This window comes from Heteronotia binoei, chromosome 3 (genome assembly GCF_032191835.1).
Source record: "Heteronotia binoei isolate CCM8104 ecotype False Entrance Well chromosome 3, APGP_CSIRO_Hbin_v1, whole genome shotgun sequence".
NCBI classification, from domain to species: domain Eukaryota; kingdom Metazoa; phylum Chordata; class Lepidosauria; order Squamata; family Gekkonidae; genus Heteronotia; species Heteronotia binoei.
This window is the reverse complement of record NC_083225.1, coordinates 165,380,297-165,405,078: the sequence shown is the minus strand read 5'-3', so window position 1 is coordinate 165,405,078 and position 24,782 is coordinate 165,380,297. Positions and strand designations below refer to the sequence as shown.

The 24,782-nt window shown below is 44.7% G+C and overlaps 2 protein-coding genes across 2 annotated transcripts in view; one reads left to right on the top strand and one right to left on the bottom strand.

Annotated features, from left to right (window-relative positions):
- RNF17 (ring finger protein 17) overlaps window positions 1-11,290 on the top strand; it is an 85,956-nt gene extending 74,666 nt beyond the window's left edge. The window contains exons 31-37 of the mRNA XM_060234833.1: window positions 5,280-5,336; window positions 5,859-5,975; window positions 7,582-7,741; window positions 8,363-8,498; window positions 9,528-9,717; window positions 10,108-10,208; window positions 11,111-11,290. Of these exons, the coding sequence (XP_060090816.1) occupies window positions 5,280-5,336; window positions 5,859-5,975; window positions 7,582-7,741; window positions 8,363-8,498; window positions 9,528-9,717; window positions 10,108-10,203 (756 nt within the window). The 3' untranslated portion in view covers window positions 10,204-10,208; window positions 11,111-11,290. The remainder of the gene's footprint in view (window positions 1-5,279; window positions 5,337-5,858; window positions 5,976-7,581; window positions 7,742-8,362; window positions 8,499-9,527; window positions 9,718-10,107; window positions 10,209-11,110) is intronic.
- Window positions 11,291-12,167: 877 nt separating this feature from the next.
- Window positions 12,168-24,782, bottom strand: part of CENPJ (centromere protein J) — a 28,489-nt gene continuing 15,874 nt past the window's right edge. The window contains exons 12-17 of the mRNA XM_060234832.1: window positions 23,498-23,604; window positions 22,439-22,543; window positions 13,548-13,688; window positions 13,381-13,465; window positions 12,928-13,048; window positions 12,168-12,484 (exon numbers count right to left, since the gene is read on the bottom strand). Coding sequence (XP_060090815.1) covers window positions 12,271-12,484; window positions 12,928-13,048; window positions 13,381-13,465; window positions 13,548-13,688; window positions 22,439-22,543; window positions 23,498-23,604 — 773 coding nt within the window. The 3' untranslated portion in view covers window positions 12,168-12,270. The remainder of the gene's footprint in view (window positions 12,485-12,927; window positions 13,049-13,380; window positions 13,466-13,547; window positions 13,689-22,438; window positions 22,544-23,497; window positions 23,605-24,782) is intronic.

The window sequence follows — 24,782 nt, the reverse complement described above, 5'->3', positions numbered from 1 at the left end:
AACCACAACCCGTCGTGGATGATGATGTCTTTGACATTATGCAAAGGGACACATCCACAGCAGTCGCTTTGCCGATCACCAAAGTGATTCTGCAGGCAGTCAAGGAGCCCTGGAAGAAACCATCTTTGACTCCAGTGTCATCCAGAAGGCTGGACCATATGTACAGGGTCCAGGAGATGGGTGCTGAGTTCTTTTTCACCCATCCGAAACCGAACTCAGTGGTCATCTCTTCTTCCTCCAAGGCACGAAAAGTCCACTCATCCCCACCAGATAAGAAGGGAAAGAAGCTGGACAATATGGGGAGAAAGGTATACTCTGCAGGGGCCCTAGGAGTAAAGGGTATCTAACTATGCGGCTTGCATGGCTAGATACCAGTACTCCGTATGGGAACAACTCACTCCTCTCCTCTCTTCCCTGAGCGAGGACAAAAAGGCTGCTGCCAGGAAGCTGCAGAAAGAAGGCTTTGCTGTGGCCAAGCAACAATTGGCTGCAGCAAAGCACATGGTGGACATGTCGGCAAAGGCAATCACGTCCGCTGTGTGCATTCGTCGGCACTCCTGGCTACGATCAACAGCCCTGCAGCAGGACACTAGGGCTTTTGTTAAGGACTTGCCCTTCGAGGGGGATGGCCTGTTTAGCACTACCACAGACAATGCACTGCAGGAAATAGATAAGAGCCTGAAGACCTCCAGGAACCTGGGTGTGCAGGCCACCTCCAGGGCCCCTAAGGCAAAGCAGTGGCACAAACTGTGAGCCAAGAAGCCTTACCAAAAGTTTTCGACTGAACAGCAGTGGCGTCCTCACTCCACCCAGCCTGACAGACCATCGTACTCAGGCAACAACAGGAACCACTATGATTCTCAGGCCACTGGCAAATCCAAGGGTGCTCGCCCTCAAAAGCAGGGCCTTTGACTTTCTCGTGGCACGCATCATCGCCCCTACTTCAACATCTATCCGCCTCCGCCCTTTCCTACCTGCCTGGGAGTTGATCTCTACAGACAGGTGGGCTTTGTCCATTATACAAGAGGGCTACAAAATAGAGTTTGCTCAGATTCCGAACCAATCCGTGGTGATCACCACTCCCCCTTCCCCACCTCTGCTGGCGGAGGTGAACATCCTCCTACAGAAACAAGCCATAGAGAGAGTTCCGACAATGGCCAGGATGGGAGGTTTTTACTCTTGCTACTTCCTGGTCCCCAAGAGGGACGGTGGCTTAAGACCAATTATGGATCTTCGGAATCTGAACAAATTTATTCTGTACCAGAAGTTCAGAATGTCCACGCTGCAAAGAATCCTGCCCCTCATCAATCAAGGGGACTGGATGGCGACCCTGGACCTCAAAGACGCCTACTTCCTTGTCAGCATCCATCCGGCGTTCAGGCGTTTCCTCAGGTTTGCAGTGGGTTCCCAGCACTTCCAGTTCAAAGCCCTTCCGTTCAGCCTGTCCACTGCACCTTGGTGTTTACGAAGATGATGAGCGTTGTGGCTGCCCATCTCCGTCTCCAGGGAGTCGTCGTTTTTCCATACATCGACGACTGGCTCCTTGTGGCGAAGTCGAGGGAAAGTTTTTCAATGCACATTGCCATCACTCTACGTCTTCTCGACACCTTGGGGGTTGCAGGTCAATTTGGAGAAATCTCACCTTACTCCGTTAAGGACAGTGCAGTTCATAAAGGCTTTGCTGGATACGAACCAGCATCGTGCATACCTGCCCTCTCAGAGGGCAAAGGACATTGTCGGTCTGGTACAACTGCTTCAGAGGCGAAAGTGGGGCACAGCACAGCAGCTTCAGCGGATGCTGGGGCTGATGGCGGCGGCGACGACAAGCGTGCTACTTTTCGCAAAACTGAGAATGAGAGGCCTACAGTTGTGGTTACTTCGCCAGTTTCGCCCACTCAGAGACTCACCTGGAAAGAGGTTCACCATCCCATCTGGGATTCTTCAGACGCTACAGTGGTGGGAGTCAGAGAACAACATCTGCCATGGAGCTCCCTTTCATCTCCCGACTCCCACTGTGACTCTCACCATGGATGCTTCCTTGTGGGGTTGGGGGGCCCACATGGAAGGCCTGTGTATGGGGGGGCAGTGGCCGCCAAAACTGACTCAGTCCCACATAAACTACCTAGAACTGCTGGCGGTTCACTTTGCCCTACGCTCTTTCCGCCCCTTAGTGGTGGGGAAGACAGTAGCACTGCTTACGGACAATACCACTGCCCTGTGCTACATTAACAGGCAGGGAGGGACAGTGTCGCGTTGGCTTTGCGCATTGGCGATGAATCTCTGGTTGGAGTGTCTCCAGTACAACATCTTTGTGAAGGCGGCACACCTTCCGGGGGTCCTCAACATTCAGGAAGACTCCCTCAGCAGGGGTGGGGCTTCCCCACACAAGTGAGAACTGCAGTGGTGTTTTCTGAAGCCTGTATTCCAGCTTTGGGGGTACCTGCAGCTGGATGTCTTCGCCACGGCCGAGAACAAGAAATGCCCCATGTTCTGTTCCAGGGGGGAGCGGATCCAGCCTCTCTGGGAGACGGGCTCCTGCTTCCTTGGGAGGGCCGGTTTCTCTACATGTTCCCACCTCTGCCGTTGTTGACGAAGGTGGTCAACAAAATAGCAAGGGAGAGACCATGCTGCATCCTGGTGACTCCCTGGTGGCCTCGCCAGAACTGGTTCTCGATCCTGCTCCAACTGTCAAGGAGGGTCTTCTACCAGTTCCCGGCAGAACCAGATCTTCTGTCAGCTCAGGGCGGGCATGTATTCCATCACAACGTGCCCCATCTGAAGCTGACAGTGTGGTTCATTGACCAGTAGGGTTTTCTGACAGGGTCCAGCAAGTCCTCATGAACAGCAGAAAACCATCCACCCGCGCTTCCTATGACAGGAAGTGGCAGAAATTTACTGAGTTTTTAGTTGACCCTTCGGTCTCACCTAGCCAGGGTGGGATTGTCGGCAATTTTTGATTTTTTGTTGTCCCTAGTGGATGCAGGCCTGGTTTTCTCCTCCATCAAAGTTTATTTGGCGGCAATATCTGCCTTCCATGATCCGGTGGAGGGTTACTCCGTTTTCGCACACCCTCAGTCCAAAAGATTTTTGAAGGGGTTGTTTAGGCTGCACCCACCATCAAGATCACCCCCACAGTTGTGGGACTTGACGTTAGTGCTGGACAAACTAACTCGTCGCCCTTTTGAGCCACTGGCCACGTGCTCTTTGCAGCTCTTGTCATGGAAGACTGCATTTTTGGTTGCCATCACATCAGCATGTCGTGTTGGGGAGCTCACAGCGATGCGTTGTGATTATCCTTATCTTGTTTTTCGAGAGGCTGGGGTTTCCCTGGTGCCGGACATTAGTTTTCTTCCAAAGGTGGTCTCTCAGTTCCACCTCAATTTAGAAGTTTGGTTGCCCACTTTTTACCCTAGCCCTTCCTCGGACGAGGAACGTAGGTTGCATGCTCTGGACATTAAGCATGCTTTGCTGTTTTATTTGAACCGTTCAAAGGGTTTTCGTAAGGACAAGCAGCTTTTTGTTTCATATGCTGCTCCCAAGATAGGTTCCAGGATTTCGTCTCAGAGGCTCTCAAAATGGCTGAGACGATTAAACTCTGTTATTTGTTGGCAAAGAAGCCGTTACCTGGACCTGTTTGTGGACACTTCACAAGAGCGATGGCCACGTCGGTGGCATTCCTCAGAGGTGTGTCCCTTTCTGATGTCTGCAAGGCTGCCACCTGGTCTTCTCCGCATGCCTTCATGAAGCACTACACGCTGGATGTGCATGCTCAGCAGAGGACTAGGTTGGGAACTGCGCTGTTGCAAGTTGTTTCTTCCGGTTGACCATCTTCCCGCCTCCAGGTATGTCTTGCTTGCTAGTCTCCCATGAGTGTGAAGCACAGAGACCACGAAGAATTTAGACAGGTTGCTTACCTGTAACTGTAGATCTTTGAGTGGTCATCTGTGCATTCACACTACCCGCCCTCCTTCCCCACTGCTGACGGTCTCTCTCCAGTAGGAGCTTCCAGCGGTCAGGAAGGAACTGGCGGGATCCCCGTGCTGGCACCGGTGAGCATGCATACTGGGACGCCTGCGCATGCCCATTGGCGCCAAGCGCAGAAAAATCCCGGGCTTTTCAGATACCGATTCGGGGATCGGCGCAGGCGCTCTATCCCATGAGTGTGAATGCACAGATGACCACTCGAAGATCTACAGTTACAGGTAAGCAACCTGTCTTATTCATGTACTTCATTTATAATGACTATTCAGCCCAGTGAGAACCCCAAAGTGGTTTTACATTGTTTTCCTCTCTTGTTTTATCCCCACAACAGTCCTTTGAGGTAGGTTGGACTGAGACCATGTGACAGGCCTAAGGTCACCCAGTGAGCTTTTCTATGGCAGAGTGGGCACATGGGTCTTCTAGGTTTGAGTGAAATTTCTCAACCGCTATAACCAAACATTTGGCACATCAGAGAGATTATTGGAAAGCTGGTTATGGCCTTACATGGTTAGTGTTGTACTTGGTCTGGAAAAGGTAGTATTCAAATCTCTGCTAAGTCACAAAACTTAGTTTCCTAAATGTGCATACCTTGAAAAGTGGTTGCAAGGGAAGAACTGTATGTGCTACTATAAGCTCCTTGAAGGATAAGGTGGGATAAAAATCAGGTAATGCCTTGCTAAATCCAGAGCATCTTTTACAAATCTGGAAAAAGCGATGGTCCAAATTACCTGTAGTGGAATATGGCCTGAATTGGGAGAACTAGTTTTAGAAAACATTGTCAGTTGTTGCTGTGGTAAGCCAACCAAATGGCTCTCACTATTTTGAATCCAGATTAACAAGAGCCCTGATTAAGGTGTGGGTGGTCGTTGTAACTGAATCCATTTACCCTCCTGTGTTTGAAAGAGAAAATCTTGACACCTTAGTAGTCCTATGCAAGAAGGTCTCAATGAAACCTCAGTATTGTGATTCTTAAGCCTCTCTTTCAAGTCAGGTGATGGAGAACAAGTCAGTCACCACCACTCATGTGGATCTTGGAGAGAGCAAGACTGTCTTCTGGACAAGTCAGTTCTGTATATCAGACTAGTTCTTATTCCTCTGGACTTTGCAAGACATGGAAAATAGCTTTATCTCAAAGGATTTCTTTGTGCTAGTTTTAGAGCATTTTTCAGAATGCAGGGCTGCAATATCAAAAAGATGAGGGAAAGGCATCCTTGAAGAAACTGACCTCTGCTTTATGAATTAACTTGAAAGTGTTTGTGTAGACCTTAGCAATAATGTAACAAACTTTGCTTGTTTAGAATATAGCAGAATGCAGCGAGGAGCCTTTGGAAGAAAACTGTGAAATTAGTTATGAGGTAAAGTTTGATACTTGGGGAACTCTTGCTTTTTAAGCTGTTTATTACATCAGTAATTTGTATCCTATTTGTGTTAGGTGCCTGTTTACTTTCCAGAGCTAGTTAACAGCATGATCTTCTTTAGTTTATTTCTTCGATAGCAGCAGTCAGTCTGGACTGTGTGCTTTTCTGTTTGGGTGGGCATAAAGCAGTTAAGGACCTTTACCAAGAAGACTGAGCAGCATAAGTTAGGAAGAATCCCAGACATCAGTTCTCAAGGTAGCATTTCTGTCTTCATGGAATAATTTTTCCTGTAAAACATTGTTACCTTAAAAGGTGAAGAAATGTAATTTTCTGCCTAGATAATACATTGATTCTGATAGTGACTGTTCCATGGAATAGTACCTGTGTTATCATTGTTAACATGGTGCAAAATAGTTAACAAGTGCAGACCTAGGAAGTTTGGGAATGTGGGCACATATTGTGCTTCTACCTAAGTGTGTCTGAAGTCCTGAAGGCTTCTTAATTCTTCATTTGTTCTAGGAATTGCTGTTGTCTGAAATAGACACCCCTCATCTTCCTCCATACACTTTCCCGCCTCTGCCTATTCTTGGAGCACTCTTTCCAGTTAAAGTAACACACATTGTGTTGCCAAATGAGGTATTATTATTAAATACATCAAGTGACTATTTTCGCATTATGCCAATATTTAATTGCTTATTTTACAGAAATGCATTGGAGGATGTGTTAATAAAATGCTGTTTTCTTTGACGTTGTAAAAGACAAGATCAGTAAAATTTTACTAGGTTTGGTAATTTGCATTAATTCATATTTTTAACATATTAGTTATGCAAAACAGTCTCTCACAAAGTATACACTAAATTAACTGTAGTTTAAGATAGATGAGAAGAAAGCAGTCTGATCATTTAGAGATACTTGGCTGGGTGGTGTGAATACAATTTACTGAATTTGAATTACAATAGAAGTGAATCCTGATAGGACAGACCCAACAATGACATATGTAATATATGAGGAAACGTGTGATATATGAGGAAACATGTAAGGTGTATGTGAATCATATCTGAAGAAAATAGCTTATGCTGTACTGTGCTGTAATGCTAAGATTTGCCTCTTGCAGAATTGTACCCTGTTCTATGTAACTAATGTGTGAGATAAGCTATAAGTTAAGTTGTAGGGTTGAGTAGAATGGATATAACAGAATTAACGTTTGATGTAATCCGCTTCTGATCTCTGACATGGATCTCTTTTTGGACATTGTGATATTTGTGGGTGAGGAGCAGAAGCTTCTGAATCTACCCACTCACCATTTGCGATCTCAGCCTTACTGGAAGGTACCAGTTTCCTGGAGTAGGAGATGAAAGCCAATTTGATGTGTTGGACTAGGATCTAGGAGGCCCAGGTTTAACTTAGCTAAACTTCTAGCTGATCCTGTGATCAGCAGGGTTGGCTTCTAATTCTCCCCATCTCATCTTGTTTTGAGCTTCAGTGAGTTCCAGAAATACTGAGACCCAGAAAAGTTTTCCCTATCATTAGAAGCAACTTCCAGCTGATAGGGGATGAGCTTGGATTTAGCTTCTGATCCCCTGCTGCATCTAACCTGTTTGTGTCAAACAGATTGCAAGGCCTTTGATAAATTCACTGCCGAGTCACAAGTGGTGGATGTACAAGCATCTCTAGTCAGGTTCATATCAGGAGAATGTCCCAACTCTCTAACCCCACACTGTTAGTGAAGAACAGGAGACCTTGTGGCCCATTTCTTTTCGGCCCTGACCCCTCCCTGGTGGAATGAGCTCTCCTTGGAGATCTGCGCCCTGTGAGACCTACTCCAGTTCCACAGGGCCTGTAAAACAAAGCTCCTTCACCAGGCTTTAAGTTGAGGCAGCGGACATCACCTGTTATTGGCCGTCTGCCTTTCATTCCATCCCAGTGCTGTAGGACCTGCTGGACCTGGACAATAGGCCATGTTTGTGAGGCTGAATCTGTCATTTTTAGCCTTCAGTGTCTAGTTTTGTAATTTTGGATTTTATATAATTTTAATCTGGTTTTAACTGTTGATTGTCTGTTTCTATGATGTAACCTTCTCTGAGCCTGTTCTACGGGAAGGAAGGAAGGGCTACACATAAAATAAAATTCCATTTGTGGGAGAGGCGAATGCTCTGTCAGTCATCAGCTGCATGTTTTCTGTGAAATCACAATTGCTAACAGTGCTAAATTTTCAGTGAGATTGGGGTTTTATTTGTTTCAGGTATACATTTGTCTTGATCAGCCAGAGAATTCCATCCAGCAGGCTGACAGAGAGGACAGTAGAAACAGCTTGGAATCAGACTGCAAAACTCTCAAGGAAGCCTTGACTTGGTGGAATCAAAACATTGAGTCCTGTCCCTGTTTAACTGATTTTCGAAATGGTATTTTGTTCCTTAGAAACTATCAAATACTTGCACTATCTGCCTTTATGTATTCTGTAATAGAAGGTAAATGTTGCAAAGCAGTCTTGGAGCAAACAGCAATTCTATTTTATAAATTCTGTCTTCTGATAGCATGCAGGTAATATGAAAAGCCAGTTTTCCAATCAAAGGTATTTTGAATTTTCATCCTCATAATATGCTAAAACCAGTTAAATAAAAATAACACTTGAAATATCATGTGTGCCAGGCAGGAATGGACTATGTTTCCTTGTCTCTGTATTTATAAGCCAAATTCTTCATATTGCTGAGAGGAGCAAGAAGCATATCTGTATAAAATTGTTACCTTTATTCCTTTGCACCCTGTTCCTTTCTGACAATCCCACTGGAAAAGAGAGAATGCTAGTTCTGTAGTTTTGCAGTATTGAAACAATACCTCTACAGAACAGCATATGGAGCAAAACTGCCATTCCTAATCAATTTGGAGGATTTCTTAATGTCCTTTTCCCCCCATCATGAAGTTGCGCTTCAACAGAACATAAATTTGCTAGAGTTTAGACGATGAATTAAGGCAACCTTATCGACAATGGGTGTTTTTTTAAAGATGGATTTGCTTCTTTGTAGAGATGCCTTGCCTTGCACAGTACATTGATGGCTCATGGTACAGAGCAAAACTCCTTTCTGTTAAGGAATTTAATCCTCTCCTGATTATGGTTCTGTTCGTTGACTATGGAGCAACAGAAAAGCTGCCCACGAGCAGGTAAGGTTATACTTTGTTCATAGCTAAACTCCTACCAGCAGCCTTGGTCTGTGCCTAATATGTATGTGGCATCCTTCAGTAACCTTTTGAATACAGTTTGTGAGGAATACTCCCTCTAAGCTGTGGAGTCTTGTGAACAAAAATTTTACTTTGTGAGCTACTGGCATTAAAGTTGTAAGCTACTGCATAAATTAGTTTGCTCTGCAGCCATTTTACCTGAGCTAAAACAAAAATCTGCAAGCCAGAGGCCTAAAAGACTGTGAGCTAGCTCACATTAACTCAGCTTAGAAGGGAACACTGCTTATAAGTTGGGCCTGGTCTGTATGGCATGGCTTACCATGTTCCAGAGGGATGTTATGTCTGGCAAGAATTTGCCTCTTTATATCAATATGCAGTATTTATATGCAGCAGTATGGGTGGGAGGATGCAGTCAACCTGCTTGTGAGTTTCCTAGAGGTAGAAGAGGAGATTGGATTTATACCCCACCCTTCACTACCTGAAGGAGTGTGAGTGGCTTACAATTTCCTTTCCCTTCCCCCTCCCCACAGCAGATACCTTGTGAGGTAGGTGGAAGCTGAGAGCTCTGACAAGAAACTGCTCTTGAGAGGAACAGCTCTGTGAGAACTTGTGACTGACTCAAGGTCACATCAGCAGGTGGACATGGGAAAGTGGGGAATCAATCCCTGTTCTCCCAGATAAGAGTCTGTGCATTTAACTGCTACACCAAATTGGCTAGTTGGCCACTGTGTGAATAGAATGTAGGTCTCAGTGGTTCTTTATTCTTACCTAGCATGTCTTGTATGTTCCCTGGGAGTACAGTGTAAACATTCTAATTGCCACAGGTCATGGAATTGTTGAGATTCTTGAGGTGGCAGTTTCCCACCTCAACATGCATTTAAATGCACGTGGTAACCCTTACAAATAAATATATCAGAGTAAAACTGGAAATACTTCTGTGGTCTAGGCTGGCCATTACTTGTAGGTGATCTCCATGTTTATTTTTATTTGCCAACGTTAATTTTCTCTCAGGTTACGTCAAATCCCTCCTAATCTTATGCAGTATCCTGCTCAAGCATTCAAAGTTTTGTTGGCTGGATTTAAGCCTCCTTTATGTGATTCAAAAACTGACAGAATTCCTTACTGTCCTGAATGGAGCTTAGAAGCATTGTGGACCATGATAGATTGTGTTCAAGGGAAAAGTCTCCAGGCTTCCTTGCTGGTAAGATTGTTTATCCTTCTCATTCTGTTCTAAGCTTTTCCCCTTCATCCTGTTAATGGATGCTTCAGGGTGGTCTTCTAACCTTTATAGCAGGGTTGTTGAACTCATTTGTTATGAAGGCCAGATCTAACATAAATGAGACCTTGTTGGTCCGGGCCATGTTGGGTTGGACCGAACCATGCTGGGCCAGGCCATGTGTGTACCTATTTAAGATTAGGTAGCAGAGATATAAATTTTATAAAGAACACAAACACAAATATATATATATTAAACTTAAAACATGCTTAAAATGTTAGCACTCATTGGTTTTAAAGATGCTTTCTTTGTATTTCTCCTATGGGATCCAGGGAACTGTTTACCTTTTGACATAGCCCTATGTCTTACTTTTAGACTCACTCACCAGATCATACTGTGTTTTTGTATAACAATGGATGCCTAGTTCACATGAAGCTTGTAGAAATGGGATTGGCTGCGTTAAGTCAGTGACACAAGTAAGTATGCTTAAGTGTTACGGCATTTTGCTGACTATAAGGCCTTACATGTGTGCACTAAATAGATGGCTTCATCTTATTGTTCAGGTGCTAGCAGCAAAATGAAGTTTGAGTTTAGTGTCTCCTTTAAGACCAACAGTTTTATTCCTGACACAAGCTTTTATGTGCATGTACACACGTTTATAGTCGGAATAAAATTATGTTGGTCTTAAAAGAAGCTACTGGACTCAAAACTATTTCGTCTTACATGATACTTTATTAATCTTTTTTGTGAACCACTTTGCGGATTCATGCAAGGAACTTAGGAAAATGTTTACAACAGTGACAAACCTATGTGGTTTTAGCCAAAACTAGGCTAATAATATGGCCATCTTGCATTCAGCCATGCTCATAGAAGGAAGAGTTGACAGCATTATAAGGTGTCTTGTTGGCTTAAATCGTGGACACAGATTAAGTAGTAAAGAGACTAGGTAGAAAAGAGAACCAGATCTGAATTATGCCGTTGAAAGGAGGGCTCTGCTTTTAAATTGAGCATCCTAATCACCTTTGACAAAGTGCTTAATTTGCAGATGCATGATGAAGACTCATCTTTTGACCAGGGGAGTTTGTTCCAGAGATTAACTGTTTGGTTGGGGTTACTGGGGGTGGGGGGTACTCTACATATGTTCACAGATACTTTCTGGAGCTGTGCCTTCAGAAGCCTTGACTCAGCTTATGTGCTGCTTTTAGGGAGAGGGTATGTAAAAAACAAGGGTGGTCAAGAAGACTGAAGCACACAGTGGAAAATTAGAGGAACAGAAAATAAGATGTTTTTTCAAGGAAGTTTTAAAAATTGATTTGCTTTGGGGAAAACTCATAACATTTCTGTGCATTGTTGGCTCTAAACTTAAATTTTGTTTCAGATAACAAACCTGTTGACAAAAACAAGAATCCTGCCTCAAGAAGTTGTTCTGTTGAGTTAAAAAAAAATGCTATAGCATGGGAGTGCTTTTGAAGACTTCATTTACAAACACTGAAGGAAGTGCCTTTTTTGTTTACAGTGTAGAAAGTTAAGTAATAAAAAAACTTCTTGCATTGAAAAATTAGCTTGCATTCAAATTCGTTTCTTACTGTCTGTCAAATTGTCTTTCCCAATAACACACACAGTCAGGTAGAAGATGAGTAAGGAAGATTAGAGTCCCCCCCACCTTTGCTGGTAGAGGTTGGAGAAGTTACGGGTGTAAAATGAAATAGGAACACTCATAAATTATACATCTATATGGTGTTTCATAAATTACACACGCAGGCTTGTGTCTGACTGTTATCGTTAGTAGTGCAGGTAGGAATGCAAAAAAAAAAGACTGGAATTGCTGATAAGATTCGACAATAACATATACTCCACTTGTGCACAATCTGAAGCTTTCAGGAAACCAACCTAGCAGCTGATTTGTTCTCAGTTGTTTTCCTAGCTACGGAGGGAGGAGATGGCTGCATAACATTTTGCATGGGCAAGAGCAGGTTATATTGCAGGAAATCTTGTGCAATCCGTTCTGAGGAGTTACACAAAATCCGTGAATCTTTTTTGGCTTGAAAAGCTGCTTTAAGGAGGGTACGCTATTAGTGCTGTTTGTTTCCACTGAATGTTCTATTTGCACTTGGCTTTAACATTTGAATTAGGGGACACCAGGAAGAGGCAGAACAGGGAAAGGGAGTTGAGTATTTCTCGACAGTCAAATACATGAATAACGTCCACTTACACATATGTAATTTTGTTCAGAGCCTCAGTGGGCAATAGATAAAGGAATCCTGGGAGGGAACTTCCTGGGGTTGCGTGCAGGACACTGCTTCTCAGAAAGGACTTTCAGGGGATAATAATCTCCCCATATTGGGCTGTAAAGATAAATATGAACAGGGAAAAACTCTTAAATGGTTTAAAGCTTTTGCTTTATGTCACCCCCTTCAAAGCAAATTAGAGTTATGGAGAGAAAAACAAATATATTTTATTATATACAAATATAGAGAATATTTACATTTTTTCAGCAAATAGATTTAAGGAGTGCTAGTAAGAAAATATGGGATGTAATCAATGGGATGTGACTGTCATTTGTGGGAAAGTGTCCATTATAACTTTGCCATCTTTATCTTTGACTCTTACTCGACCAGAGGCATATTTTGTTTCTTGACATCCATTAGCATATATGGTTTTGGTGGTGCCATCAGGATACTTGCGCCTTTTGAAGTGTGCCGTGTGTAATTCTTCTTGACCATTGTTGAATTCTATAGTCTTGCTTCCATCCCTTAATGAAAATAAATGAGCAGTGTTTAAGTTTCAACATAATTTCTCACTAATTCTACTAAAAGCAGGTGACGTGATGATAAAAGCAGAATGCAGCTACCACAGGACTATTCATCATCCAAATAAACAGAACCTTCTTTTTAAATTAGAGATGCAGGCACTTCTAAAGTTGGGGTCTTCCTTGTTTCAGTGCTTGGGTCCAGTAATCCTGCTGAACACAGGGAAGTTCCCTACTATTAGAATCATGAGTAAAAAGTCCAACCTTTACAATTATGACCTGAATCCCTTACATAGTAGTCCTTCAAATAGCAAGTGGAAAGCTAGCATAAAGGCAGGCAGCCACCAAAGTCTACAGCATTTGGCAGCATCGCAGTTTATTCTGAAAATGAGTTGTTTTGTATTAGAATACAACTGGAAGCAGGATAAATTAAAGTAAAACCTTACTGCTGAATGCGAATAACAGTGCCATCAGGGAAAATGTTTTCTTCTTGTCCATCTGGGAATATGTTTTTTACCGTTTGATCAGGGAACACAATCTCTTTCCTTCCATCTGGAAAGTACTTTTCTGCAAAAATTATCACATGGGACATCAGTGTTCAGACACACACATACAATGTTTTTAGAAGCATCATTTATACAGGACAAATTACAAGTTCACTAGAGGCAAGAGAGAGTGGTTAGAGTGTCGGACTAGGATCTGGGAGACCCAGGTTCAAAACCCTAATTTGCTTGCTGTGTGTCCTTAGGCTGCTCACACATATTCTCCCTGCCCCTCAAAACCCTCAATTTTACCTTAACAGCCCTATGAGGTAGGTTAGAGTATAACAATATAAAAACCACTGAGTCAGCATTAAAGTAGCACAAATAGTAAATTTGAGAGAGATTCATAGTGTTTACCTATTTGCCCATTAGAGAAGTGTAGGATCTCTAAACCTGTGGGGTAGGTGGTCTGGGTAGTCTTTGCATCTGCATAATAGTATATCTGAAAAGAGTTCAGAAGACTGCCATTAACAGAAGGATCTTGCCATATAAAAGACCAGAGTTACAGTTTGCTGGACACCTACCACTCGTTGGTCTTCTAGAACTTGTTTTATATCCCCATTGAAGAAGGTTATGGTGGTGGTCTTTCTGTCACAGCTCACTTCTTTCCGTGTGCCATTAGGGAAGAAAATCAGGTGGCTACCATCCTTTAGAATCTTTTCAACCTGTGTTTTGAAAAATAAAATAGCATTTCTTAACTACTGCAGCCTGCTAGGTTGAAGCATTTCAAGGTGTGTATTTGGCAGAAACCAACCCAAAAAACACCTTATTGTTTTTCAGGCATTATGTAAGCTGAATATAGATCAAAGGTTTGTATATGGCTACCGATATAGCTGAGCCTGAGTAAAATCTGATTTTATTCTGCTTTTATTCAGGAGCTTTCAGCTATTCTGAAACCTCTGGCTATTTAAACCTAACAGCTGAGGAGCAGAGCTTGCCTTTCAGCTTGTCGGGTTTAAATGGCTTCCTCCCAGGGAAAGCTGATCAGCCTGGTCCCCTGGAAGGAAGCCTTGAAACCCCTCTTCTTTGTTTTCCCCTGCTCTGAGAGCTTCTAGCCTGGAGAAAGAATATACTGCTGTGACCTGAATGTTAGAGGCTGTAAGGCTCCAGAGATAAGACAGCATTAAAATATATATTTTGAACTTGATGCATAGTTTTGAGAACCTCAGAGTAAAGGCGTTAGTTGTTTATATGTGCATCTCTTGATAAAGATATTTATTGAAACAGGAAGTATAGTGATAGAAATTCCATTGAGAACCTACTTCATGCACATTTGGAGAATTCATATTTATACTACTCTTGAGTGTTGAATATTCTTTACATAGTGGAAGCCTGAATTGTATTGGAACTTCGTGTTTTGGTTTGTGTATTTTGACCATTGTATTCACTGGCAACAGTGTGCGCTACATTTTAGTTCTTTGCCTTAAGTGTTACATGAAAAATACACAAAACACTAGTATTTGTGTTATTCAGTACATTGTTTCCATTGAACAAGGGAGATATCTGGTATTTTTTGGTTGCTTAGTCTTTCTCCGCATCCCTGCTTTTTAATTGAAGTAGAGGGGGAGGCAAAGCAGAAAGGTTTAAAGAAGGCCAGGCTTTCTTGGGAGATAGATTTAAAAGGACTACTACCTTCCCTTCACTTCCTGAGGCAGGCCACCCCTGGGAGGGGAGGTATGCCAAATACATTCGGCAGCCCTGGCTTATTTCCCAAATCCCAATATTTTACTGATTTGGAAATACTGAAATATGCAAGTATTTTTCAAGTTTCGTATACCCGAGCTTGAAAAATACTGGAATTTTTTTGTGTGCACATACCTAGAGCAGACAGCTCACATGCAGTGTTTTTAAAAATCTGGACCGCCACAGGCACTACTTTGGCAACCCCAGGCATAAATTAAAAGCTACAGCCAGAAGCACACACACTTCTGTAACTTCTAGCCAGGGCTTTTTTGGTAGAAAAAGCTCAGCAGGAACTCATTTGCATATTAGGCCACACCCCCTGACACCAAGCCAGCTGGAGCTGCATTCCTGCTCAAAAAAAAAAAAGCGTGCTTCTAGTTAATCTTCATAGGGAAGAAAATTCACCCCATGAGATCCAGAGTACGAGGCACAACTTCACAGATCCACTGAGGTCTGGTTTTAGACATGGTCTGGGGGGTGTAGGTTATACACTGAGGGTGTAATGAGCCTTGGGCTTGCTTCTCACCCCTGTCCATCTCTTATGCCTATAAACCTTCAATAGTATTTTATCTCCTACGACTCAAGCAGGCCACACACACAACAGCTATCTAAAAACACTTTCCTTTTTGTGGCACGTTTATTCAAAACATTAGAAGACAATGACATTGGATCTTCACTGTGGTCTCTGTGCAGTCCCACACATGAGTCTTGCCTTCAGCAACAGATCCTAACCTTGGAGACCCCAAAAGCTCACTTGAGTATTATTTTTGGCGTGCTTTCCGGCTCGCCCTCGGGCGCAGGCACCGACTGCACATGCCTGGAGCGAGCAGAAGGCACCCCTCCCACTCAATTTCTTCCTAACCGCCGCTCGGACAACACCTACCATATTTTTTGCACCATAAGACTCACTTTTCTCCCCCCAAAAAGTGGGGGGGGAGTGTGTGTGTCTTATGCAGCGAAGGTACCAGTACCTACCTTCTGGGGGGCGGGGCGATCCGCTGCCTCCGATCCCGGCGCTTCCTCCGTGGCTGCCTGCCTGGCTTCAGCTCTGATGCTTACAGCAAGCGCCAAGATCGCTCCCTCTGCCCTCCGATCCTGGCGCTTGCTGTAAGCATCAGAGCTGAAGCCAGGCAGAAAGGCACGGAGGAAGCACCCGCCAACTCCGCAAACCCAGCGCTTTGTGAGTGCCGGCTGTGGAGGGGGCAGCGTGCTTCCTCTGTGCCTTTCTGCCTGGCTTCAGCTCTGATGCTTACAGCAAGCGCCGGGATCGGAGGGCAGAGGGAGCGATGCTGGCACTTGCTGTAAGCGTCAGAGCTGAAGTCAGGCAGGCAGGCAGGGAGGGAGGAAGCACGCTGCCCTCCACAGCCAGTGCTGGGTTTGCGGAGGGGGCAGGTGCTTCCTCCGTGCCTGCCTGCCTGGCTTCAGCTCTGATGCTTACAGCAAGCGCCGGGATCGGAGGGCAGAGGGAGCGATTCTGGCGCTTGCTGTAAGCGCCAGAGCTGGAGCCAGGCAGGCACGGAGGAAGCGCCGGGATCGGAGGCAGCGGATCGCCCCCCAGGAGGAAGGTGCGTCCTATCGTCCGGAGCGCCTTATGGTGCAAAAAATACGGTACCTCACGTTCCTCTCCTTAGCTCATTCTTCTCTTCGTCTCCTGTGGTATCGTATTGTATTCTTTCTCCCTTATTTTGTCCCTATTTGTTTGTTTTTTTTAAAAGGGACCTTACTCTGCGCTTTTCTTTTCTCCTTACCCCACCACCACCACCACCTTGTCTGGAGCGTATGGAAGGGAAAACTACGGTACTTTCAAAAAATGCTGTCGCTGCGGAGCTAAAATCCTATCCACCAACGGTCATTCCCCCTGTCTTTTTTGCCTTGGGGAAGCCCACAGGGTCGACTCTTGCACCCATTGTGCTAGTTTTGGCAAGCAGGCGTGAAAGAACAGGGCCGCCAGACTTCAGAGCTTTCTCCTTGAAAAGTCTCTCCGGGCTATGCCCACTTCCAGCAATTGGATCCATCCACTTCGGCGCCCAGCCAAGACCAGCAAGTCTTCGGCTTCGATGGCCTCGGCTTCAACTTCCACCTCAACTCCAGTGGCCTCGGCTTCGACGCAGCTTACAATCGCAATACTGTTACCTACAGAATTCACAGCTTCCACTGACGTCATTACTGAGATGCCCCAGCTCACTGGATCTGCAGATGTGATTCCAATCCCATCCAGATCTCCATCACTCCATGGCTCCCTGCCTCTGGATATCCTGGAACCGGACCCTAGGCGTCTTTTGGATCCGAACGCATTCTGGGACATTGGGGTTTCTCCCCCGTATAGAGAGCTTAATGAGTCATCCACCCAAGTCTCAACCCAGCTTTATAGAGAAACGTCGACTCAATTCTCGAATCGGGACTACAGAGCACCTCTCAACAGAGAACTTTCTCACCGTTCTCACCCATCCGGACGGATCTCCACCATGACTACCACTACCGTTACAACTATTCCTCGACCTCACCTTCACCTCAGTACTGTACGGCTTACAGGGTTTTTTCCAGATCTCCGTCACATGAAAGACTTCAGCGCTCTCGGTACCGTGATTACGCTGAGTATAGGCACTCTAGGAGTCGACATGCTTCACCCACATATGTACTTCGACTCCAAGCCTTGGCCTCGACCTCCACCTCGGCTCAGCCTCCTAGGTCTCCGATCCGAGCCCCTCAATCACCGGTGGTAACCATGCTCTCGGCTCCAATAGCACAACCGATACCACCAGACGACTCAGAATCAGTGGGTTCTAGGTCCTCCGGCTCCAATCAACCTAATTCTCCAGCCTCCCCTGGCTCCAACACGCCTTGCCCCGGCCACCTTTCTCCATCTGATGGCTCTAAGGCCTATCTCAACCTAATTTCCACCGTGGCGGAGGCTCTCAATGTCACTTTACCCTCTGACACCCCGACGGTCACTGATGTGTTGCATGACTTAGTGCAATCCAACCTGCCTGCTGGATCTTTACTGCCAATGCTCCCTGTACATCTTGAGGGACTTAAGGAAGCCTGGGATAAGCCAGCCTCCATCTCACCTACTCCTAGGAGGTTTGACTCTCTTTATCGAGTCCATGCCCCGGATTCGAAGTTCCTCTTCTCTCTCCCTGCTCCCAATTCTATTATTGTTCACTCGGCTTCGAAGGCAAAACTCTCACGACACCCTGCTGCACCCAACCGGGAAGGGCGTAAACTTGACACCCTAGCACAAAAAATCTACGGGCTGGCTACCACCAACTCTAAGATTAATCATTATTTGGCTTACCTTTTGGCTTATGTTTTCAACCTTGCCAACCAATTCACACCCCTTATTCCAGCTTTACCAGACGCTTCTCAAAAGCTGGCTCATCAACTGGTTTCAGAACTCTCCAGAGTCAGTAAACACCAAATAAATACAGTTCGGCATGCAGTGTCCTGCTCCTCCAAGGCCTTTGCGTCATCAGTAGCGCTTCGGCGCCATGCATGGCTTTGCTCAACCAACCTTCAGACTGACATCAAACAAAAGATTGAGGATTTACTGTTTGACGGTCAAGGGTTGTTCCACACATCCACAGATGAGGTCCTTACTTCCGTTGATGATGGCCGTAAGCACGCTAAATGCCTAGGTGTCACCCAGCAACAGCAGCCCCAAACTTTCAACTGCTCCTGGCCCTGGAAACAGCCTTATCTGAAATGGCAACATTCCCCCAAGCAATCAGAATACTGGTGTCAGAAGGGACTCCAAGGCAAGCAACCCTACCAGTCCTATAATTCGTCTATCAATTGTAGGACCTCCTCTTTTGTCACCTCAATCTGACTCAGGTCTTTCAACACCCCTTCCAAAATTAGTGGTTCTGGGGCGGCCAGAAAGTTCTCATCTTCCACAGTGAAGACGGAGGCAAAAAATTCATTCAGCTTCTCAGCCATTTCCCTATCCTCCTTCAGTAATCCTTTTACCCCATGGTCATCCAAGGGCCTCACTGCCTCCCTGGCTGGTTTCCTGCTTCTAATATATTTGAAGAAATTTTTATTGTTCGTCTTTGTTTTTTGCAATATGCTTCTCATAGTCCCTTTTTGCCTGCCTGATCACAGTCTTGCATTTGATTTGCCACAGCCTGTGTTCCCTTTTACTAATCTCACTTGGACTGGTTTTCCACCGCTTAAAGGAGTCCTTCTTACCTTTTGCATCTTCCATTACTTTGTTTGTTAACCATGCAGGCCTTTTCTTATGCCTGTTTGTGCCTTTCCTAACTTGTGGTATGTATTTTATCTGAGCTTCTAGCATTATAGTTTTAAATAGTCTCCAAGCTTCCCCAAGGGTTTTGACCGTATTTACCTTTCCTTTCAGTTTCCTCTTCACATGCCTCCTCATCTCAGAGAATTTACCCCTTATAAAGTTAAACGTGGTTGTGGCGGTCTTTTTGGGCAACTCCCTATTTATACAAACAGTGAAATCAATAACATTATGGTCACTGCTCCCAAGTGGCGCAATCACTTTTACATCTCTCGCCAAGTCTTGGGCATTACTTAGGATCAAATCCAGGATCGCCCCACCCCTGGTAGGTTCTGAGACCATCTGCTCCATAGCACAGTCATTGAGAGCATCAAGAAACTCAATCTCTTTCTCATGACCATTACCCTTTGGAAATGGTGCATCAAACACAACATTTACATCACTGCATTCCATGTACCCGGAGTGGAGAAGACTCTCTCAGCTGAGTTCGACTGGACGACCACGTATGGTTACTCAACCCTGCACATCTTCACCATATCTTCTGTTGCTTTGGGAGCCTCAGTGTAGATGTCTTTGCCACACGACTCAATACCAAATGCAGTCGCTTCTACGTGAGGGGGAGCAACGATGCATTTCTCCACGTTTGGATGGGAGGCCTCCATTACCTGTTCCCTCCATTTCCGCTCATCACACACTCGATCCTCAAGATCGCCTGCGATCAGACAGGCTGCATTCTCATCACTCCGTAGTGGCTGAGACAACTGTGGTTCACGAGGCTTCTTCGGCTATCCTCCCACTCCTATCGTCACCTCCCTATGGTACCCGACCTCACTCAACATCAAAGTCAAGCCTGGCACCACAATCCTCAGATTCTACACCTCACAGCGGGAGGATCTGACCATAACACTGCCCCCAGAAGTGAACAGGTTATCCTCAACACTAGGAAACCATCCACTAGACATTCCTACCTTCTCAAATGGAAGTGCTTCTCCACATATGTATAATCTCAAGACATTAATCCAGACATCCCCTTTTTTCTACAGTACTTATTGTCATTGCAAGCTTCAGGACTTAGTTACTCTTCACTAAAGGTTCATTTGTCCGCCATCTCATCGTTCCATGTTCCTGTTGATGGTCAGACAGTGGTTTTTTATTGTTTATCTAAAGCTTTCCTCAAGGGACTTCTACGTCTACATCCCCCAGTTAAACCCATCTTTTCTGCTTGGGAGTTTATCCTTAGTCCTAGCTCAGCTTGTTAAACCTCCTTTCAAGCCCTTAGCGTCTGTTGACTTATGTTTACTTTCTTGGAAGACTGCACTTTTGGTTGCCCTTACCTCAGGTAAACGAGCAAGTGATCTGTGCGCCTTCTGCTGTGATCCACCTTATACAGTCTTCCATGGTTCCAAGGTGGTCCTTCGGATGGACCCCACCTTTCTACCAAAGGTCGTCTCCCCTTTTCACCTTTCAAGTGCTACTTCCTTACCAGCTTTCTTCCCAGAACCCAAGGACTCGGGTCAAAGAATACTACATACTCTCGACGTGGAGAGAGCCTTATCCTTCTATCTTGCATGTACACAACCTTTCTGAAAGGACACTAATTTGTTTGTAGCCTATGGCAAGCCCCATAAAGGCTTCAAGATACCCACCCAAAGACTTTCCAAATGGGTGTCTAGTGCGATTCAGTTGTGTTATGAGACTGCTAAACAACTGTTAACTGTCGAACTCAGAGCTCATTCTACTAGAGCCGTCTCGACTTATTCGGCATTTCTGCATGAAGTATCCTTAGAGGACATTTGTGCCGCTGCAACCTGGTCCACGTTTGTCGCTCATTATGCCCTGGACGTTCGTGCTAGATGTGATGCCTCCTTCGGCCAGGCAGTCCTCCACTCAATCTTTCACTAATACTTCTCCAGGTGAGTGCAACGTGGTGCAAGGTGAGTGCCACATGTGAACTAACTATTGTGTTTGCTTACCAGTTGCCAGCACCCACCTACTGTGTTTAGCTTGTTAATCACCCATGTGGACTGCACAGAGACCACGATGAATATAAACAGGTTGCTTACCTGCAACTGATAATTGAGTGGTCATCTGTGAAGTCACACACGCCCACCCAGCCTTCCCCTCTGCTTGCCCTTTGCTTTTCTTGCACAGATGTCAGTAGCGGCTGGAAGAAACTGAGTGGGAGGGGTGCCTTCCGCTCGCTCCGGGCATGCACAGTCGGTGCCTGCTCCCCAGGGCGAGCCGGAAAGCACACCAAAAATAATGCTCAAGCGAGCTTTTAGAGTCTCCGAGGTTAGGATCCGTTGCCAAAGGCAAAACCCATGTGTGTGACTGCACAGATGACCACTTGAAGATCATCAGTTACAGGTAAGCAACCTGTTTATATTCCGCCCTCCACTCAGAGTGGCTCACAATCTCCTTTATCTTCCTCCCCCTGTGAGATGGGTGGGGCTGAGAGGGCTCTCACAGCAGCTGCCCTTTCAAGGACAACCTCTGCCAGAGCTATGGCTGACCCAAGGCCATTCCAGCAGCTTCAAGTGGAGGAGTGGGGAATCAAACCCAGTTCTCCCAGATAAGCGTCCACGCACTTAACCACTACACCAAACTGGCTCTCCAGTTTGGTTGGTTTTTCCCTTGTGAAATTCAAGGCAGCTAACAATACAAATTATAATAACACACAAAAATAACAAAAACTTACTACAAGTGAACAATTTAGAAGTCTAGATCACATGTACCTGCCCAGATTGTGGGGCAGTCAGGAGGGCATCTTCCTGCATCTTAAATCCTGAGGCAGGGACAGAAGGGAGAAGACAGTCCTTCGGCCTACCCTTGTCAGATACCCCAGTCCCAAGCCACATAGGATTTGTGTGGGGTCCACTCATCATTATAATAAGTCCCAGTTCACACTGAATTTTCTAACAAAATGGGGGAAACCCAAGACTTGCTTATAGTACAACAATCACACAGGGCTCTCTGATCTGACCCTGATCATTAGTATGTTCTATGTATGGGAAACAAAAACAAGGCAATTTACTTGAAACTTGAGGTCGGTAAAATGAGTACCCAGCTTGCTGGGGGGAAAGTGTACATGACTGGGGAAGGCAATGGCAAAGCACCCCCTAAAAAGTCTGCCGTAAAAACGTCACCCCAGAGTCAGAAACGACTGGTGCTTGCACAGGGGACCTTTCCTTTTAACGGCCAAATTCTGTGCGCAGGTGTAGGATTGCATGGACCTTGGAGAAACTTCCACTGCGGAAAATCTGTTAAAAAAGGCTTACAAATGTTTTAGCAGTTGATGCTAGAAAGTATACATCAAGTTATGAGGGTTGTGCAAACCAGTATAAACTTTTAGTTCAAAAAAGAACACACGTGGAAATATGCATCAGTATTAGCTTCCAGAAGCCCATTCTTTGTGAAAATGGAAAGGCAAGCTGTCGCCTAATGCTGTATTCTGCAGGCACTTTAATAAAAAGGGCTGCTGTCTCTTACCTTTCCATCAGGATGACTGGCTTCACTTTCTGTTTCTTCTTCAGAATCTATGTAGACAGGAGTTGCTGGTTTTGAGATTTCAACAGCTGCATTATCAGGAAAATTCTGAAGTGGGAAAACAATTGCTCTTGAATACTATAAGAGGCAAAACAACCTTCCTGTGGAGGAACCAACTGACCACAATATACTTGGAACTGTCTCCCACAGAAGTTCTGTCCAGCTTGACAGAGATTACAAGAGCTTTACCATGGTGGTTTTCAGTCTCTCTCCCTTTTCTGTATAAACTCATCTACCAGAAAGCCCTGTGCATCTTCTGGTTCATAGCTAGTTCACACACAGCACTTGCCTCATGTGAACCACGTGTACATTCAAGAACATTCTCACGTAGCGGTGCACTGCAAGGGAAGTTTGGCAGTGTAGGAAAGTTGCGCTTCAAGGACATCCTTGGTGGTTATTGGTGATCTTTGTCCCTGATGAGTCTCAAGGAAGCTTTGGGGTGCCGCTGAGAACACTGTCTGAAAACTACAACTCAACTATATATATGGCCAGATGGATTACTGATTTCCTAGGCACCAAATACAATGCAAACTATTGTATGGAAGAGAAGTATAAGTCTTTTATTCCATAAAGTTTAGCTCATTTATTTGGAATAGACCAGCACAGAGTAACTAGAAAATCAATGGTTTCTTCTTCAATTGACATCAAGCTATCCGTTGTTCGTGTTCTGCAAATAAATAAGCCAGAAGCATAACAGCTAAAGCCCCACACCGCCTTGGCACCCTATCCCCATTCTTTAGGAAAGAGAAACCTAGGAACTCATTCGAAGGCAGCCACTATAACGTTAATCATTTGAAAAATAATCACTGCTATTTCTCCACACATTTTTCTCTACCTCAGCTAGAAGGTCTATACAGAGACAAAGGAAAATCCTGTAGCAATATAAAGCAAGTTACTCCTTCCAACACTGCAGTAGTAATATGGTAATTTAATACAATGTTATAGACAGTGGCTTCAGAGTGGTCATACTGCTCAAATCAGGAAAGGGGAAGAGTTACTTACCTTACTTGTTACCATAAAAGTCTTGGAAGAGTCTTCATGGGTTATTGTTGGGTTGTCCAAGCAACTCTCATTAGGTACAACCACTAATCTAGATCTTGAATGTCTTCCTGTTTCAAAAGGAAATTAAAATATCTTGGATTTCTTAAGCTATAGGCTCAATAGATATACAAATGTATAGATTATCTGAAGAACCTTTTCCAGCTATAGGTATCTACCCAACCTCTTAGACACCTGGGGCTCTGTTTTCTTATGAACTGTGACAGACCCTTATCTATCGTGGCACTATTTGGATATAATGCCCTCCTTTCATAGAATCTGGTCATCCCAGCTTCTGCTAGTATTTAGATGATGTAGTAGGTGGTGTAAAAGACCTCTACTGGAGAGGTGCTGCTTGTCAGAGTAGACAATAATAACCTTCAGTGCCCAATGTCTGACTGAGGACAGGGCAGATTTCCACGTGTACGCTTGTAAAACATGCAACAGAAGGAAAGACTTCTTCCTGAAGCTCTGGAAAACCACTGATGGACTTGATGGATCACTGATCTAATTCACTAGTGGGCAATTTATTATTTCCCACTATTAGGGAAGCTAGTGAAAAGTTACTGGTTTATGGCTCTGATCATGCACATGAGCCCTTAACATCATCCTTAAAAGAAAATATAAATCAATCACTAATTGCTTGCCATGACAACTCCATCTCAAAACCATTTCTGTGGCATCTTCCAGTCCCTAAAGAAGAGCAAGCTGAGTTGGAAAGATAACTATTTCCTCCAAGTAAGTAATGATAATGTTACAATGAAAATATCAATTTTCAAGAGATTCATGTTGAATTCCTGGCTCTTAAGAAGGCTTCATTATTGTAATAGGCATCTTCACACATTGAAAACTATAAATTAAACCAAGACACAATATTCAAAATTCCTAACCAAAGATTTGCTACATAATAGCCACTCCCCATTACAGTAAATAAGTCAATGACCTGCAGCCTTCCAAACTAGTGAATTTGTTAATGCCACATTTTAAAAATGTAGCATTTCAGTCTTTAATTAGAAGACGATATTGGATTTATATCCCACTCTCTGCTCAATCTCAGAGTCTCAGAGCAGCTCACATCTCCTCACAACCTTCCTCCCCCACAACAAATATCCTGTGAGGTAGGTTGGGCTGAGAGAGCTCTTACAAACGCTCCCGTTTCAAAGGCAACTCTGAGGGCTATGGTTGACCCAAGGCCATTCCAGCAGCTGCAAGTGGAGAATCAAACCTGATTCTTCCAGATAAGAGTTCG